This window comes from Gigantopelta aegis, chromosome 6 (assembly GCF_016097555.1).
Source record: "Gigantopelta aegis isolate Gae_Host chromosome 6, Gae_host_genome, whole genome shotgun sequence".
Lineage (NCBI taxonomy): Eukaryota > Metazoa > Mollusca > Gastropoda > Neomphalida > Peltospiridae > Gigantopelta > Gigantopelta aegis.
In genome coordinates, this window is record NC_054704.1 from 54,116,741 (window position 1) to 54,137,087 (window position 20,347).

At 34.8% G+C, this 20,347-nt stretch overlaps 3 protein-coding genes across 7 annotated transcripts in view; 1 reads left to right on the forward strand and 2 right to left on the reverse strand.

The window, feature by feature from the left end:
• The window catches only part of LOC121374078 (BTB/POZ domain-containing protein 17-like), a 39,740-nt gene extending 39,238 nt beyond the window's left edge, over positions 1-502 (reverse strand). Inside the window, exon 1 of the mRNA XM_041500989.1 lies at positions 353-502. Coding sequence (XP_041356923.1) covers positions 353-388 — 36 coding nt within the window. The 5' untranslated portion in view covers positions 389-502. The remainder of the gene's footprint in view (positions 1-352) is intronic.
• A 118-nt stretch (positions 503-620) lies between these two features.
• Positions 621-11,255, forward strand: LOC121376481 (protein FRG1-like). Its single transcript, XM_041504362.1, has 8 exons — positions 621-770; positions 2,121-2,206; positions 2,754-2,879; positions 4,247-4,416; positions 5,523-5,627; positions 6,751-6,842; positions 7,079-7,189; positions 8,396-11,255. The coding sequence occupies exons 1-8, from the start codon at positions 709-711 to the stop codon at positions 8,430-8,432; spliced, it is 789 nt and encodes a 262-aa protein (XP_041360296.1). The 5' UTR covers positions 621-708; the 3' UTR covers positions 8,433-11,255.
• A 2-nt stretch (positions 11,256-11,257) lies between these two features.
• LOC121376479 (DCN1-like protein 4) overlaps positions 11,258-20,347 on the reverse strand; it is a 68,140-nt gene continuing 59,050 nt past the window's right edge. For all 5 annotated transcript variants that reach the window (XM_041504359.1, XM_041504357.1, XM_041504361.1 and 2 more), the window contains 6 exons: positions 20,127-20,200; positions 18,598-18,689; positions 17,945-18,053; positions 16,375-16,479; positions 15,654-15,756; positions 11,258-12,338 (listed from right to left, as the gene is read on the reverse strand). In XM_041504359.1, coding sequence (XP_041360293.1) covers positions 12,280-12,338; positions 15,654-15,756; positions 16,375-16,479; positions 17,945-18,053; positions 18,598-18,689; positions 20,127-20,200 — 542 coding nt within the window. In that variant the 3' untranslated portion in view covers positions 11,258-12,279. The remainder of the gene's footprint in view (positions 12,339-15,653; positions 15,757-16,374; positions 16,480-17,944; positions 18,054-18,597; positions 18,690-20,126; positions 20,201-20,347) is intronic.

Consider the following 20,347-nt stretch of genomic DNA (forward strand, 5'->3'; position numbering starts at 1 on the left):
CATCTATACAGATCTCACCTCTAGGTAGCACCTTAAATTCACATTTATCAGGATGATATTAAAGAACTTGCATAATAAATTTAAAAAAGCAAAATTATTTGAAAATTGTTTGTTCAAATATAAATATTACGTAAGTACCTTTAACAAAATCATTAAACGATAATTAAACAAATAAATAATAAATAATAACAAACAAACAAAAACAGAAAGAAATATGGCACTTGCAGTTCATCAAGATAAACCTGAGGTTCATCTTGAACTATGGCACATGCAACTGATAATGCACCTTTAACAAAACATGATCATGTGACTTAGCAGACTACAATTTAATAGTTGGACTATCAATACTTACTATTTTAAATTCTGTCTGGCAAAATAGTAGATACATGAAAGCGTTGTTCCGAAATGTCTCTTTGACAAAGACCAAATTTAACAAATGACGTCTCCGTCTGCGTCATTACTAAATACAACAATGTAAAAACGACAAAAAACGCCACAAGCACCTGTCATATCACGTGATGGTTTGTTTACATATTTTAACAACTTCCGTTTGGCAAAACTCGCGAGATCATGGTCTCAAACGACATCCTTTGTAGAATAATCGCGTTTTAGAAGCGCCCTTTTATGAATATAAAAACAAAGATGTCTGCGCCCATGAGAACGTAGTGGGTAACGCAAAAAGCAAAACTTGTCAAAAGTTAATTATAAATGGCTGATTCTTATTCTTACGTAAAAGGAGGGAAACTTAACTTAAAAGGGCATAAAATTAAGTATGTAAAGAAGAACTGTTTAACTTTAAATTGGTTTTATACTGCATATTAGACTAAGTATCGTCAGTGGACATGTTTTGGTTAGGAACCTATTTGTGGGTGTTTTTTTGGATGCCTCTAATTTGCATATTTATAACCTTGTTCACAGTTGTCGATCTGACCTAACACTCGGGTCGTTTCGCCCATAAAATCGAACTAAAGGTCTGTGACATAAAATTTAGGAAAAATGTGTATTTCAAACACAGTAGACTGAGTATTTCACTATTTGGCAACCACTTGGTTCTCGTTGATTTCTGAAGTATTACATCCAATTTCATACCGAAAATACTTGCATATTAGCAATTATAAATAATGTTTTGTTATTGTTCAGACCATATAAGGCAAGGTCCTGGTATCGAGAATACGTAAATGTAAAAGACAATACGGCAGTCGTAATTATTTTGATTCTATTTGTATTACTTTATATACTTATTTTTGTACTTATATCATGACTGGTATATCAAATGCTGTGGTATGTGCTATCCTGTCTGGGATGGTGCATATAAAAGATTTCTTGCTAGTAATGGAAAAATGTAGCAGGTTTCCTCTCTGACTATGTCAAAATCACCAAATGTTTGACATCCAATATACAATATACTGATTGATGTACATGTATATCCATTTCAGTTGAATAAAAAGCCTCTGCAATGAATTTTATCATCACTGACATTGACAAATGAATACTAAATTGAAGATTAAACAACTCTTTCCATACACCAGTCCATATGTTTTATAATAGTATTTTTTAATATATTGTAAAAGGTATGGTGTTAAGTATAGGCCTATATAACAATCAGAGCAAAATTTTCTAGAATCTGGGCAAAATGACTCGGGGTGAACAGTATTAATGGCTAAACTACTCTTGGTGCCAACTTGTTTTAGCATGAAACAAACTGGATTCTTTTCGTGTCAGTAAAGTGAAAAACCGTCCATACCATCCACATGTCCCTTGAAATTGGAGTATTGAATTTATGTGGTGATATAGGATTATGATATATGATCATTATGTTGGTAAATTATATTCTAGAAAGAAACTTTACCCTAACCTAGTCCTAATGTAACATAAAATATATATATATTTTTTATATAAAAATAAATATTTGTTACGGGGGAATGCCTAGATTCTCCTACTTTACAGAGTTATGGTCCTTGAGATGAAATTTTGCACATAGCATTATCACGTACTGTTAAGATCAAGGGCTCGGTAGAGAACATGTATTTGCTTTAGCAGTACTCTCAGAATGCTTGTTAATACTAATTGATAAAATATCAAAGATACATGTGTATATTGTGTATGTTTTGTTGTTGCAGACATAAGAAAAGCAAGAAAAGAAAGCATGAAGGTGATGTGCCACAGAAGGAAAAAACAACAGACAATGAAGATGTTAAGAGACATGGTCTGTGTATATATATTTTTTATTTGAACTACCAGAATACAAATACCATTTATTACAAGTACTAGTTTATACAAGGAAGGAAGGAAAGGTTTTACTTAACAATGCATTCATCACATTTTATTTACGGTTATATGACGTCAGACATGCATATATGGTTAAGGACCACACAGATATTGAGAGAGGAAACCGGCTGTCGCCACTTCATGGGGTGCTCTTTTCGATTAGCAGCAAGGGATCTTTTGTATGCATCATCCCACAGACAGGATAGCACATACCACAGCCTTTGTTACACCAGTTGTGGAGAACTGGCTGGAACGAGAAATAGCCCAATGGAGCTACCGGCAGGGATCGATCCTAAACCGATTGCACATCAAGTGAGCGCTTTACTACTGGGCTACATCCCTCCCCTAGTTTATACAATGTTTTGTCCCAAAGTTAAATATTCTCGAAACAAAATGTTTAGTTGTTTAAGGATAGGCTACTCAATTACTGATGCTTATATACATTGATATATTATGTATTCAAACCTACAATTTTATGGTTTCAGGTGGATGGTGGATAATTGAAAAAATAGATGACTTCTGTGGTAATGTTGCCATAGAGATTGGTGTTATGACATATATCAATGCCCTTGATAATGGCTTGCTCCAACTTGGCCAGATGCATGACACAGGTATTTATAAGCATATTAAAAGACATGCTATCAAGTAACATCTTTTTACTGTTTACATTGCTATGTGTGTGTAAAGAACCAAAGTCTGGATTTACAGAACATATTGTTTATACAGATTTAATTTAAAAATCCTATTTGCAGGGATAGAATTTTACGGTATTCCGCAAATAGTAAATTTCGAAACGGAATAGTAAAACAATTCTTCCAATATTCCGTCATGAAAGTGAAAATAAAGCACGGAATACCGAACATCGTCTGCGACTATTCTGCTTACGTTTTTCTTCAGCTATATTTTTCTGCAGAACAAATCCTCGCACTACTAAAACCTTTCTCATGCACTTACCGGTACAAAATAAACGTCTTTTTGATCGACGCTAATGTTTGGAGTGAGTTCGTTTGTAATTCCAGCTAGTACGCAGTAATGCATAAACTGGTATATAAATTGTTCGTTACGCAATGTTGTACAGGGCGATGTAGCACAGTCAGGAAAACTAGTGGTACATTAATAATTGAAGGGATAGTACATTTTTAGACGGAATAGTGTTTTTTGAAATTCACTATTCCTTTGGGATAGTGGTAAAAAAAAAATTCATTTCAACCCCTGATTTGATTTAGACATTTCAGAATTGAATCTTTTAACTGTATGGATCATAACAAGTTGTGTAGCACTGTTTTACTGTTAGGCCCAGTTTTTGTTAAATTAATAAAAAGACTGAAATAATTAAATTGAAACTGAAAAGGAATGGTCACAGACAATATATTTCATTTTATGCTATCTTTTAATATTGACTATTAATTGCCCTATGCATTTAACATTTGCTTGTGATGATAATGTACCTGCTTGTTACACAGCCTTGGTTTGCATACTGCTCTGTCATGTCAGGTCAGGTCAGGTCAGGTCATTGGGCTTAATGTGCACATTCAGAGCAAGCTGTTGTAGCGCACATCTGTCATTGGTGGAGGTGTCGGCCCTTATAAGGGATTGTATATAATGGCCCTATCGGGCCAGGAGGTAAAGACCAGTAAGCTTGTGCCATTACTGCTCTTTCTTCATGAATTATAATTTATGGGTATTAAATTATATTAAGAGACAACTATATCATGTGAACTGAGGCTGAGTAAAGCTTTCCAGAGCTGTAATTATCTCCCTTTATTTACCGTTTCATGACTATTCTCCATCCTTGATAGTGTTTCATTAATCAGTTTGACTTTTCTTGTTTCTTTCTGAAATCAGTTTCAAAATTTACATTTAGTTTAATATTTACCTTTGAAAATTCAGACTTTGCGAAAAATTATTGAATTTTGTAACCAAGTTGAAACTACAAAATTACATGAATTCAGACAATTTGTGTTTTCTGTTTACGTAGGAGAGGGGCCCGAGCCGACCGAGATCTTCACAGTGATAAAAATCAATGATACGAAGCTGGCATTTAAATCTGGGTACGGCAAATATCTGAGTGTGAAATCCGATGGACTTGTCGTTGGACGGTCAGATGCTGTGGGAAGTCAAGAACAGTTTGAACCAGTCTTTCAAGATGTAAGACGACAACATAGAGTTGCTATGATGTTTAAACAAATATCGAAGGAAAAAATTATATTTAAACACACCTCGGCACATAATCAGCAGATGTTAGGAGTCCTACCTGTGGTAATTGTTACGTTTGTATCTAGAAAATGTGAGAAGAAATTAGTTGCTGCTTTTGGCTGTTTTATTCAGTCTTTTATATATCACTTTCCCAACAGACTGGATAGCAAATAACATGGCCATTAAAATACGTTTAGAATTTAGCTAGAATATGAAAAAAACCTTCATTGGGGAGATCACATATTTGACCATACCACCTATAATCTGTCCCACAGGGAACGCCGTTTTTCATACTATGAAATTGACTACAAGTTATTTATTTGTGAGCTGATTGATTTGTAAATTGCACACAAAAATAGTAATAAAAAAAAAGTTATTTCCAAAACACTTTTACTTTTTTTTTTACGTTAAACCGAACTGAAATTATTTACAAAAATTTTTTTTTGTAGAATGATGGGACGGACTATAGTGTAAAAGCTTCACTGCTGAACTACATCCTTTTTCCTAAAACCGAAACAGTGGAAACCTTATGCTACATTTGTCATTACTAGTAAGAATTATTCAGTGGTAGAATAATGACCATGGGTATAATGGGTCACAAGATCATTTCCCTTCAGTGGAGGGTGAGACGTAGCCATTGGTAGTGCTCACTTGATGTGTAGTCGGTCTAGGATCGAACCCCATCAGTGGACACATTGGGCTGGTTCTCATTCCAGCTGGTGCTCTGAAACTGGTTAACAAAGATCAGGGTTTCTATCTGTAGGATGATGTGTAGTCTGTCTATGTGATGGCAGTGCTATTCTTCTATAAATCTCTAGGCCATATATCATAACTACTGACTATTCAATGTGCTGAGGTGTCACTAAATACACATTCCCCCCATATTAACATGTTTTTGCATTTTTAGGTCACTAATTGCAGGATTTTATTTTATTCTTATTATATCGGTGGAAAAAAAATCTTTTTGGATTGAAAAAAAACGTTTTGGATTGACATAGTGAAGAAGTTTATAGGTTACTGTTGGGTCATTTATGTTGAACTTTGTCTCATCTTTAAAGGGGAAAATGGCATTAAATGGATGCAATGGGGCTTTTGTATCAGCTGAAGAGGATGGTCAAATCATATGTAGAAATCGCACAGCAGGTGTAGAAGAAATGATCAAGGTATGTTACAAGATCTGACCAAACCAGCCCTAGCAAGACATCTGTTTGTTACCCTAACAAGATAAATTCACATCAGCTTTTTAAAATACTATTCTACCATAACATGTTTCAAATATAAAGCATTATATGAATAAATACATTTCAAAATACATTGGAAGAAACAATAACTTTGTACTTACATAATTATTTTTTGACAAAAATCAGCATTGAGATACTACAAAACATTACGATGTCCAGAAATGCATTGGTTTTAGAGATAATCATATTCTAAGCAAAACATGTAAATAAATTGTAATTTTAATAATTGTGTAAAAAATATTGTTAATTTGCCATGTAAGCTATACATCTAAATCAGACATACAGAAATTACAGATGTTATTTGAACATAATTATGCAAACAATAGGTTTAGGTTTTATTTTATTTTTTAATTACTATTTTTTAAAATCTATTTCTTGTTTTAGAATAGTCTGACGTCTTATTCAGACAGCAAATGAAGCTCCAACTGAACAATATGTTTTCTGATAATCCTTTTCACAAGCAGGTTTTGATTTCCAACTTATTTTTGACAGTATGTCAAATGCATCCAGGATTCCTCATTTTCAGATGCAAAAATATACCTGCAAAATCATAAGCTTTTATCAGTGTTTGTCTTCTGCATTGCTGTTACACTATAAGTTTAATGAGACTAATTTCTAGAACTGTTTCTTGATTTTCTAGAATTTGCTTCCAAATAAAATTTTTAAAAACCATAGATTATTTCCCACTCCTAAAAATAAATTTGAAGCCTTTGGAAATGATACAAATTTTAAAAATTCACTTTGCTCGTCAATCCAGTAGGAGTTACTTCCCCTTACATATATATATATATATATAATCTTTGCATTATATATATTATACTATAGACTTACTGAAAAGGATATTATGCATTTCTAAATCTTTGCATTTATTATTTACTTAATTTAATTATCAGTGTCTTGTGGTGTTTAAACTAGTGCACTATATATGTAGAACACTGTCAATTCTGTAACTTGGCAGTTCAGGTTTGAATTTGTAACAATATGTTGAATATCACATTATTAAAGACTGGAATGTCTCAATACTTTTCATTTATCGCCAATACAGATTAGATCTTGTGCCAATACAGAAGAAGACCCATTAGCCAAAATTCCAACTGAGGAGAGAGGTTCTCTGAAGCAAGCTGAAATAAACTATGTGTAGGTTATGTTGGTACTTAGTACCATGTTTTCGTTACACACACACACACACACACACACACACACGGTAAAGCAAGTTTTTTCTCCTCTTTTTCTCTCTCTGTCAAATTGAATATTTTTTTTATATAATGATTAATTTATCTGAATCTAAAATTTGTAAAAACATTAAAGTAATATAACTAAATACTCTGTACTTTTTCACAGAAGAATTAATTGAAATTTTAAAATTAAAACAGCAAAAAGTTCCAGAGTTTTGAGGACCGGAGGTTGAAAATCTCCAAGGAAGACAAGACCGTTTTGAAGACAGCGAAGATGGATGGATCCCTACACGAGACGTTACTCGACAGGTAGTTTCTGTTTTACTTACGTCACTTTTTTTACAAAGGGTTAGCCAAGTAATATTGATATTAAATGTTTATTACCGAATAAAGAGGAATGTTACAAAATAATTGTAATCTTAAGATGCTTTTCCAAAATGTGGCATACAAATTGTCACAAAAGCAATAAAGTGTTTAGGATGTTTGTATATTGTGTAAAAATTTAGATACAAAATTGTTTTTCTTACAAAGGCTGGACTAATAGAATCTGAAAATTGTGAGGTGTAGATAATGCAATTCCATTTCAAGGGACAAATTGGTTGTTTGTTTTGTGAGAGCCTTTACAAAAACATTTTGTTGGAATGGCTTTCTCCCTCATCCACAGGTATGTGGGATAGAGCTATCCCATAAAAGAAAGTTGGGGAAGAAACTTCTACTTTACATGGGATATTACATGCTTGTGGTTAATATGATGTCATATGGTGATGCGTGGTCATCAGACAACAATTTTAAATCAATATTTTGCTAATTAAAACCTTCATTATAAAATCTATCTTGTTAATTTGTAGTATTAAATTATATTTAACACATGAAACAAACAAGGCAAATATGATAATGTAGTTTATTTATGATAAAATGGTTAAATAAAATGTTTACTTTTTCAGCCATCTTTGTCTGTTCATGTAAAATAATAGTTTATTTACTGAATGGGTAAGAGAAAAAGACTCCTTCGTATACAGTCATGTGGGATAGAACAAGTACACGCTCAGTAGTGAAAATTTCAAGGTCTTCAGGTGTACTATTTCTATCCTCACACCTCACACCTCACAATGGCGATCATTTCTTTTTCTTGCCCATTTAATTACAAAAACAAAACATTAATTTTGCAAGCCAAGGTAGCCTATTCTGGAATGATTCATAAATACTTCACCTACAAACTCATTTAATCATACATGGCAAGAAAACAGTCCACATTATGCAAAGATATAAAATTAACAACTTAAAAGCCATAACTACAAACCTGTATTGGAGCAGTGTGTGGTCAAATTATCAAATACCGGTAGATTGTTTTTAAAATGTCATTATGTTATGTTATTAATTATACTTTTTAGACATTCTAGTGCTGTGTAATCTTTAAATGTAAAATTACATATTCTTTATTGCAAGTTTTTAAATGTTAAAAACTCAAAACAATATTGGCATTTTATCTATCTTATCTTGTTTCACATATTTCAGGAGACAAAAGATGAAAGCCGATAGGTACTGCAAATGAAACTTTAAAGACAACTATACTCCAGCAAAAAACATTTAGCATTACTGCACCTGCACTCAGAAAAGAAGGATTTATTAATTTACATAAAATAAATTTGAACTATCATTTAGATACATAAAATCCAGTGATACAGTTCACAGTTCAAGGTGTGAATGGTACAGAATGCATTCTTTTAGTGGATTCTAAAGTGTAGACGTTAGAAATGATATTCCAAAATGGTTTTGCTGGAGTATAATGAAAGTAGCACAATTTCTGTGGGCAGTGCACTGAATACAGAACCTGCACGTGGTTGAAGATCCATAAAGAAATTACATGGTTGTTATCCTTCACATTGTGATTACAGACCTATGGAAGACGTGCAAAGGTGGTGGTGAAAAATGTCTACATGTACGTAGTATATTTCTTAAAGCACAAAGGTGCAAGAAGTTTTCATGTTGTGAATGAACTAGCTGAGAACTGTGTTCATGTTTGATTTATGTATTGAAAAGATTTTAGTTTGGTAATACAGACCCATTGGCTTACCCAGTATGATCTTTAAAACAAAACCAGTTCCTTGGCTTTCAAGTTTTGCAAGGGTGGATATTCAGACTTGGGCATTAGGTGGGAGGGGGATCTATAGAGCCACATAGAAAAAACCCTGTTTGCATTGGACTAGTTTGTCATGTAAATAAACCTTGATAAATGACATGTGCTCTGTTAGATTCAGATCAAAGAAAGGATTGCATAAATTGACCTTGTAACACTGCCTTCCTTCCAATAAATGAATATTTACACAAACTTTTTTTAATGGGATGAGATTCGTTGAATTAGAATAGGGATAACTATTTTCAGACATTAATGCTTGTTTTATAGTTGCAAACATCTGTTTTACCATCTTCCCTTTGTGTCACCGGTAAAACTGTGCATCAGTAAAACCAACATCAATGTCCGTAAATGGTCAAATACACCAGCCTCGGTGGTGCAGTGGTTAAGCCATCGGACTACAAGCTGGTAGGTACTGGGTTCGCAGTACCAGTACCAGCTCCAACCCAGGGGCCATGTTCCCGAAGCTGTCAGTCGTTATGCCTTAGCGACGTCGTAAAAGTACAATAACGACACCATAACGATACATTGAGCGACAGTTAGTCGAACGTGCAGTTATAGTATCGTTATACTGTCGTAACATGGGAAATCCCTGTGTCGTTTGGTACAGAGGTGTGAAATAGATACCAATCGCATCTCAGAAATTAAATTTTATATGACCTATTATATTATATTCCGTTTTTATCGTACTTCTAGGCTGCTTTTAGTGGCTAGGTTAAGCATGATAAAAGTCATATTGCGTACTATATTATGTAAATGTACATGTTTACAGAACATAACATATATATTTACTTCAGTAGATACTTCGTTAAAACTGCACATAAACTGTATGTCGCAGTGTAGTGTGTACCATAACGTGCATGTACGCCACCGTCCCTTAAATCTAACTGAAGCATAGGTCTACATATTTAGCAAACGACAGAAATGTGTGACAAAAGTGTGATTCCTGTACAAGGCGTGCTTTCTAATAGGCCTAGGTGTTGTTCGTATTTGTGTATTCACATTATCTGTACAAGGCTGACACATTAAGCATGGAAAGTGATGGTGATCGTAAAAGAAGACCAAAATTCACCTCAAATGAATTAGAGGCCTTGGCTGGGAGTGATTCTTAAACAGCTTTGTCTATTGTAATCTTGATTCGTTATCACAATGTACATGCTACTTGTATTTATGATAACTAATTAGCGGACACTATGCACTGAACGTTGATAGCATGGTATCCTTTGTGGCTGAAATACAAATGTTCGTCGCGTGAAGGGCCTTGCATTGGGATGAGAGTTCCATCTAAGGCCCCAAGAACGTTGGGAAAATTTGCCAATTTAAAGAAATCTTCTTTTGTGTTTCCATTTCAGCATCCGTGTAAGGGAATTTTACATGTACGTTCTACAATTTGTTGACAATAGACTTTGAAACTGCGTGTATGCACCTAGAAACTGAGTACCGGTTAATACCATGTATATCATCTGTTACTGCCTGAAAACCTCATAATAATAATAACGCAGGGCTGCTATAATATGTATCGATACCAGTAGCATACCACTTCTGCGTGTCCGTCTCTCGAGATCCACTTGCATTGTATTGCATAGATAAAATATTCCTCTCCTATCCATTCTATATCTGTCTTGTAATTCAATGTCTTCTTCTATTAGGGCCATTCCGTAGAATTACAACCATCATAGTTGTTATTTTGTAGGATGTCGAATGTTGACACCGAATCAACAATATTCTGTGGGTTTTTCATGCTCATCCACGACAAACATTTTACTTTACGACACTCTAACAGCAGGGTAGGAGCTGTTGTTAATATAACGATATCACTAGTAACTGACACCCTCCACGACACTTTCTGGCACGTCAACGGTTCCTCCACGACGTCGTTATGTACAACGATAGCTTCGAGAACATGGCCCCAGAGCGAGTTCTTAAAGGCTCAATTGGTAGATGTAAGGCCACTAAACACCAACCAACCAACAACTCACTGTCCTGGACAGACATCCAGGTGATGAAATGAAATACAACACAGTTATCCTCTAATTAGTGACGAACATTATGATGTAAAATGCAGTTTGAACTACATCATTAGGATGACCAGAGACATGTTGGATATATAGATACTAAATTGTTTTGAGGTTTTTGTTTCACACCACTAGTATACTGATTAATCATCGGCTATTTGATGTCGGTCATTTGGTAATTCTGACAACTATTTTCTATTCTGTAAAATAAATAAATATAACAACACCTCATTATAAATTGTTTATTTGTGTGAACATGTACAATAAAATTATGTAAATAATATAGTTAAAACATGGTTTCATTTATTTTTGCAAACAAACAAAAATTACTCGTAACAAAAAGAAAAGGATTCGTGCCACTGATTGGAGCAAAATCTGGTCGACAGTTCTAATTCGACCTTGGCGTATCCCTATACATTATGTTAGCAAATACAATAAAAACAAAATTAAAGTCTCCAAGGAAGCACACTAAAAACAGACCATAGGCAACTAGAGAAAGAGAGAGGGTGAGGAAACTTTAATAAAAAAAAAAACGCACACAAAAAACAACAACCTAACAACTTATGCGTGCTTCAGGCATACAACCAAGTAGTCCGCATCAACATTTTCACCATCATCATCTGTAATACATTCACACCAGTACTGGCACTTGTGAAATATTGCTCCATCACCGAAACCCAGAGACCACATTATTGGGTTTGCAAAAATGTCCATGTATACAATTTAAAGCACTATACATTATATATTGTCCACACTGGAGAAGCCAGTTGAAGTCTCCACTTTCTGACTGAACACCACAAATGGATAAGGTAGATGATGTTGAATGCAAAACAACCATAAAAATAAAAACACATTGGTGATGCGATGCAATATGATATGATTTGTTTTGTTTTTTAAAAAAACAAAAAAATCATAGCAACCCAACTCTTTTTTTTTTTCCCGCGAGGCTTCCTGAAAATGCAACACCTCAAAATGTGTGTGAACACTGACAAAACTAGACTGCATTCCTAGTAAATTGTGAACTGAAAGACATATTAAGTCTCAAAAACACATTCTAGGAGTCCAGAAATAACAGTGTTTTGTTTTTTCTCCAGCAAAATACATATTTCCGGACTTCCTGTAATAGTTTGTCTTTAAAACGAAGCTAGTATATTGATCCGTTTTCTTGGAAGATCAGTAGTTACAGCACAGTTACTTGAAAGAACAAATCTGAGCATAAATCTCCTCTCTCTAACATTTGTGCTATAGATTCAGCTCATTTTGTTCTGTTCCTTCAACCACTCGACAAATTCATCGAGAAGAACCGGCCCTGAAATTGTAAAGTGTTAAATATTAATGTTCATCATATCATATCACAACTTTACAATTACAGATTAATATCACAAATATTACTGATTTTATGCATAGCTTTACATTTCAAATGAAAAGGTTAAGAATATAACGGTAAATGTGACCAACTTAGGTGATTACCACTCAAACCGGCCTCGGTGGCATCGTGGTTAGGCCATTGGTCTACAGGCTGGTAGGTAATGGGTTCGGATCCCAGTCGAGGCAAGGCTCAATGGGTAGGTGTAAACCACTTGCACCGACCAGTGATCCATAACGGGTTCAACAACGGGCCATGGTTTGTGCTATCCTGCCTGTGGGAAGCGCAAATAAAAGATCCCTTGCTGCTAATCGGAAAGAGTAGCCCATGTAGTGGCGACAGCAGGTTTCCTCTCAAAATCTGTGTGGTCCGTAACCATATGTCTGACGCCATATAACCGTAAATAAAATGTGTTGAGTGCGTCATTAAATAAAATGTGTTGAGTGCGTCGTTAAATAAAATATCTCTTTCTTTCTTTCTTTCTTACCACTCAAAATCGGTGGATCAGTGCAAGAATAATGTATGTTCAGAATTTCCAACTTTTGAAAAAATAAGCATTAAAGTGCTGTGCCAGACCATACACTAAAATTTCAAATTCCATAATTAAATGCTTTCTTAATTCATTGCAATAATATTTTACACCGATAGGTAAAATCAATAATTACGAAAATGCCCCATAAAAGTATTAAAACATCACTCCCGTAGAACACTGCCGGAAACGACCGAGTAAAATTCTCTGTAAAAACATTTGCCTGTAAATAGCCGTGACGTCACGAAGGGAACGCGCTTCACTGAAACCTACCACGAGATGACTTCCAGCGCAAGCGAAAGTGGGACCGACAGCGACTGCCAAGCTCATTGATCATGCGATTCTTCTTTCGATGATGAATAGTGTAGTAATGACGACTGGACTAATATTTGTGCAACACAACAAATAATGCCTTATCAGTTTGAACCTGGAACATCTTACGACGAACCACCGGCCTGACAGATGATGATGAAAAAGGTCGTGGAGACAACTTACCACTAATTTACAACTTTTATTCTTGTTTTGTTCTTTAGCTTTTCGTGCGAATTATTTTGCTACACTGTATATTCTAATACTTGTGATGTAGTAGAAAAGACAATAAATAACTCTTGAATTCTACGAGTCAAGTGGACCCGATATCGGTAATTTCAAGAAATATACAAAAATGACTTTTAGTCCGTCCTATCCCTCTATGAAGATGGGTTTTTTTTGTGAATAATTTCAGTTTAGTTTGACGTAAAAAAAAAGAGTAAAAGTGTTTTGGAAATAACAAAACAATACTATTTTTTGTGTGCAGTTGTGAAAACAGTCTGCTCAGAAATAAATAACTTATTTTAATTTAAAAAAATAAACAAAAACGACTTTTAGTCCGTCCCATCCATCAATGAAGATGTTTTTTTGTGTGAATAATTTCAGTTTAGTTTGACGTAAAAAAAAAAAGTAAGTGTTTTGGAAATAACAAAACAATACAATTTTTTTGTGTGCAGTTGTGAAAACAGTCTGCTCAGAAATAAATAACTTATAGCACATTCCATAGTATGAAAAAAGGTTTTCTCTGTGGGAAGGTATAGTAAAATTAATTTAATGTATTTTCTTCTTTTTTTTTTTACAAAAAACCCCCTACATTTTTGTAGGATGGGACGGACTAGGCTATAGATACTTACTTGTCTGTACTTTATTGTTTTAATGTTCACGAACTGTAAAGAAAAATCTCACAAATGAACGAGATGCAAACGACAACAAATCGGATCTCGATGATTGCACGAACTGTGCATGAGAAAACAAACTGACCGGAGTTGAAAGCATAACGCAATTTGGGACATTGACGATATGCACCCAAGGTCGTTTCGGTGTGGATGGCGTCGGCTTGTTTGTCATTTGTTTTGTGTCGCAGAAAAATTGTTGGTACGGTATCTTTTTTTAAAAGCCATAACACATGGTATTCCCATATCTCGCTTAAGCCGACAAGCCAGTTAGGATGAATCGCAACAACGGTCTCCGGCATTTTCTTCCTGTCCAGTATTTCCACGTTGTTTTAATCAAATTCACACACAGCTTTCTCACAGCAACATTACTAGGAAATGTGTGAAGACTAAATTTATCGGTTTTTGTATCGCTACAGCCGCCACCAACACGCCGTTTAACCATAATAAACACAAAAGAAGCAATGAACAATGGCGCGGACTATCGAAAGGAGTTCCCTTCATGACGTCACGGATCAAATCTTACGGAAATTCCCGAAACGAATTCAGCTGGTTCTGTTTTTCAGGGGACTATTTTTAAATGGAAAATATACCGGTATATAATTTTTTTACATTTTTTTTTATAATTTTCTAATCATATTAAATAATATCTTGATTGATATAGCTCAATACATCATACATCTGGAACAGCACTTTAAATGAGTATCATTAAAACATATATCAGAATTTATATTCTGTATATATAATGACATGAGTAAATGATAGGACATTTCAGGAAAAAATATTTAGTTAGTGATTTGTAATAACCTTCTTGCACTGACCCAGCAAAACATAATTACCAGATATGATATTTAAAGTAGATCAAAGTACTATGCAGAATGCAATGATGGTAGTAGCTCTGCCAATAGGCACATCTACAATTTGTTTGAGTAAATTTGATTATTTAGGCACTAAGGCATGTATGATGAGGTCAGGGGCACTGCCACACCCTAGCAGCTACAGAATTGGTTCTGGGGGCAAAGACCAGATTTTTTTTTTAAAAGGTGATCCTTCTCATATGTTTTATTCTTTGGGGTTTTTTTTTTCCAAATGCTCACGTGGCTTAAGTTCTTGCTACTGTGAATATGATGGAGTTCTCTACCTTTGTATACTTTCATGATGCACACTGCTCAGACAATAATAAAATCTCTTAGATTTTTATCCCTGCCAACCCTGTTAATAAAAAGGCCTGTCCACACTGTTTTCTTACTGACATAAAAATCCCTTTTATTGAACTTTAAACATATATGATGCTAGATGTGCAGCATTTCCAATGTCCTGAAAATACAAAATAAAAATTCACCCATAACATTAAATAAAAAGGGCCGATTAATCAAAGAAATGGGATAAATATTTAAGGTATTAAATATTAATGGCCTTCTGCAGAAAGCAAAGCACATTAAACGTTACTAGGCAACTTTCTTCTTACACCCCTCACCCCTTAATAATGTCACCCCAGGCATAGGATGTTTCGAGGAGAATACTCACAAGCACCGTCTTCATCATAATTGGAAAGGTCTGGAGCAATACCTCGACTGAACTCCAGAATATTACACCACTGGTCCTTGTTTAACACTTTATACTTCGACTGCTGCAATGGTATAACATCAACATTATTAGAATGCGGAAAAAACTTCCTAGACATTTTAACAGTACTACAACCAACATCACTGAAAGCTGAATAAAACAAAGTTGGCAGTCTGGGCCCATGCTTTTAAGCTTACACACATCATTAAACCGAGTTAGTAAATTTAGTTTTCACTATGACTAATCTTAGTCCTGATTGATTTGTATAACCTGGTGTAAGATACACAGAGTAGATAAGGTGAAAGACGGTAAAATAGGATTACAGGTATATTAACCAAAGCTACGTCTGGCTTGCATTTACAATATTACACTGCTGTTATATTACTGATAACAATGAAGGGTAACACTTGTGCAATATTGGTCTGAACTGAATATGCTAAAAAAGTGAAATGCTTTTATAAACATTAACCTGACCCATAAATAATAAAATCGTTTTGATTCATAATATTTTTTAAATTATATAATTGCCATGGAAACAAAATTGGGAGTAAGGAAATTAACTAACAGAATACCTCTGCAGTTTGTTTGTATTATTCGATAATTGTGCTCTATTATAATTATTTGTAGCACTATATAAATTTGATCACTTTTCATGTCTTTAAAATGTAATGTTTTTTCTAACCTCCAAGAACTGGTGAAAAGATCCATATAATGGCCAGTGTTTTCCTAGAAGCAGTGACAGCATTGCTTTAGCAGTCTCAATGTCCATACTTCTCTGGTCTTTTTCCTGCAAGACAAATAATTAAAGAATTAAAAAAAAAAAGACCCAACAGAAACCAACAACAACTAAAAGATCCAAACTAAACTAGCAAACAGCAAGCAAAAAGCTACCCTAACAGGTTGATGAGGTAATCATAAATTCTAGTGACAAATTTTCTTTCATTTTTAAACAAGCAATACACGTCTCCTACCAGGCCCAACAAATGTTCTTGTCTCCTAAGTTCAAGGGCCATAACCATAAGGTTAAACGATCTGTAACAGAACACGATAAAGCTATACATAAAATATCAGCTCAATATCTCAAGGCTTTACAAAAAAAAGAAGTCTGGAAAACAAATTTTCGTATCTTCCAAGTTCAAGGGCCATAACTCTTGTCAAAAATGGTTCAAATGTTATTTTTCTTGTACATGCAATGGTAACATGGCTTATTTCCAGGGTTAGGAATTTCCAAGTTTGTTTGTTTTGTTTAACACCACCACTAGGGCACATTGATTTATTAATCATCAACTATTGGATGTCAAACATTTGGTCATTTTGACATACATATACATGTACAGTCTTAGAAAGGAAACCCACTACATTTTTCCATTAGTAGCACCATCCCACAGACAGAATAGCACATACCACGGCCTCTGATATACCAGTCATGGTGTACTGACTGGAATGAGAAATAGCCCAATGGGCCCACCGATGGGGTTCAATCCTAGACAGACCACACATCAGGCAAGCACTTTACCACTGGGCTACGTCCCGCCCCAGGAATTTCAGAGTGATCGACTTTTGGAATAACAGAGTACAGACATGTCACCAGTGTGTTTATTTATCTCCATATCCAATTTTTTGGACAAAAATTGTAACAGCTTGTATTGCCCATTAAGATTTATGTGACAAAGTCACTGGCAAAACCGACATTATTAACTGAATTATTTGTTATCAGGCTCTTTTTATTTATCAAACCTTTCAACAATATACAGGCTCTTTTTATTTATCAAGCCTTTTAACAATATACAGGCTCTTTTTATTTATCAAGCCTTTCAACAATATACAGGCTCTTTTATTTATTGAGCTTTTCAACAATATACAGGCTCTTTTATTTATTGAGCCTTTCAACAATATACACAGAATATCCAAAAGTGATTCCGATTACCTTTGTCTAATTTGTAAACCTATTTCTTTAAAAATCTGCAGTTATGTCTCTGTGACAGATATATGCCATGCTCTTGTTAGTAGTTACATGATAAATGTTCACTCAACCAGCCATCTATATGACGTGCTTACATACACCGAAGGTTCAAGCATGCCTGTATTGGACATACTTTCAGAGTTCCCTGGGAAATCTGTCATGGCAGGGGGTAAGATAACTAATCTAGAAGTAAGATATGTATTAATTTCTAAACCCTTAATACTCAAGTAACATATTTTTTTAATTCTATGATTATTAGTTTTGTTAAGAGATTTTAAAAGTGGCTTACCCTTGCAAAATCAAATGCAAATCGATAAATATTTTTAAAATAAGTGCCATCATCAAGAATTGATCTGAGGTAGTCGAGTTTCATTTGGAGTTTAGGTATGTTATCACATCTGAAAGAGAAAAACGTGGTGAAGTTCATCAGAATAACTACAATGTATAATGACATTCTCAGTCTAGTCAATCACTACATTAACTTAAAGCTGTGGTCTCGGGTATAGCTTTATTACTGAACCATCAGAATAGACCATTCACATTATTTTTTATATTTATCCGTATCATTTGGGAATTTTGCCCATGAACAAATGGGGCCAATGAAGCCTGTTTTACTTAAATGTAGGTGTTTAAACATTGTAAATACAAGTAGTTACATGCCCAGAGAATAATAGTTTCAGAACTATCCGATCAAGATCAAATCTCTAGAAGAACATTTAATAAAAATTCCAAAAGTTCCCTAACATTTGTTAGTTTGTGGATGGTGCCCCAAAGTATCATTGTATCAAGTTTCAGAACACTTCATTCAAAACTGTAAAAGAAGATAGACTTCAAAGGAAAAGTTGACAGACGGACGGACAGCAGATGACGAACAAATTGTTATTATAAAATCTCTGCTGATGAAGGTCATAGTGGAGCTAAAAACAATTAGTGGGAACATACTCGAGTTCAGTCATGCCTTTCATCCACTCCTCTAGTGAGAAGAAACCCATATTCTTGGCTGTAAGTTTCCAGGCTAACGACAACATGACTATCTGAAATGAGAGGAAATTTTTTTCATCTTTAGTCAATACCTGTATTCATTTTAATATGCACATTTGGAAAATATGTTACTAATCTACAAGACAAGTACAAATCTAATATATTAGTCCACCACAATTTTTACTAAGAAGTGAACACAAAATAAATTGAGATATTTTTTTGGTTAATCCTAAGTTGTCTCAAATTTGGTATACAGCAACCTAATGCCTAGATAATCACAACTCCCGCTATATATTGTAGGGACGGGTTATGCTGTATATGTTTTACTCCTGTTCCAAGCAGTACATGGAAATACTGTTTGGAATCAAGTACAATTTGAAATTATATACAGACAAGTTTAAAAAAGACCAAAGCTCTCTAAAATGAAAAAAAAACCCAGGGTGTAGCTTTTAAATTCCATAAAAATTAAATGGATCTTTTATGTTTGTTTAAAATATGGGATATATATATATGAAGAGTTCAGGCGGAAAAAGCGATATCAACCATTTTCTTTCTAGTTTTTAGTTAAAGCCATTATTGTATGTCAGTAAGGGCTAATCGTAGGCCCGCTGATTTGCTGCAAAACGCGATTGATCCTGATGAAATTGTATTGGGTAAATCCCGTTTAAAAAAAAAATCAAAACGCGATATACGCCAATTAAAAAACCCATTTTTACTGAAAATTAAAAATGGATATATCGCGTTTTGCGCCTGAACTCTTCATATATATCTATATCTATATCTATATCTCAACTGGCCTCAACTGCGTCTCACCTCTACCAGTATAAAGAATCTTTACCAGGTAGAGGTGCGATCAAGCTGTGTCAAGTTTCATAGTGCTTGCCTGAGGTGTTAGGTTTGTAGAACTGAACCCCCTTGGTGGACACATTTCCCCCCCACCAGCCTCGGTGGCATCGTGGCAGGCCATCGGTCTACAGGCTGGTAGGTACTGGGTTCGGATCCCAGTCGAGGCATGGGATTTTAATCCAGATACAGACTCCAAACCCTGAGTGAGTGCTCCGCAAGGCTCAATGGGTAGGTGTAAACCACTTGCACCGACCAGTGATCCATAACTGGTTCAACAAAGGCCATGGTTTGTGCTATCCTGCCTGTGGGAAGCGCAAATAAAAGATCCCTTGCTGCTAATCGGAAGAGTAGCCCATGTAGTGGCGACAGCGGGTTTCCTCTCAAAATCTGTGTGGTCCTTAACCATATGTCTGATGCCATATAACCGTAAATAAAATGTGTTGAGTGTGTCGTTAAATAAAACATCTCTCTCTCTCTCTCTCTCTCTCTCTCTCTCTCTCTCTCTCTCTCTCTCTCTCTCTCTCTCTCTCTCTCTCTCTCTCTCTCTCTCTCTCTCTCTCTCTCTCTCTCTCTCTCTCTCTCTCTCTCTCTCTCTCTCTCTCTCAGTGCATGAATGAGAGAAAAATTAAACAATTTGCACGTACATTTTCCGGTTCAACTCCAATATCTTCACAAAACTTTTCCATTCCTTCTGGTCCAATACAATCATCGTCTGGGCCTAGAAAATAAAAACATTGTTAAAATGAGATGTCCTCCCAAAAATCAAACAATATATAACCCAGATGCACATCACTATGGTTGATGACAGTCACTTTTCAGACCCTTATTTTGGCTTCGTACACAATAAATAAAACATATCCAACAG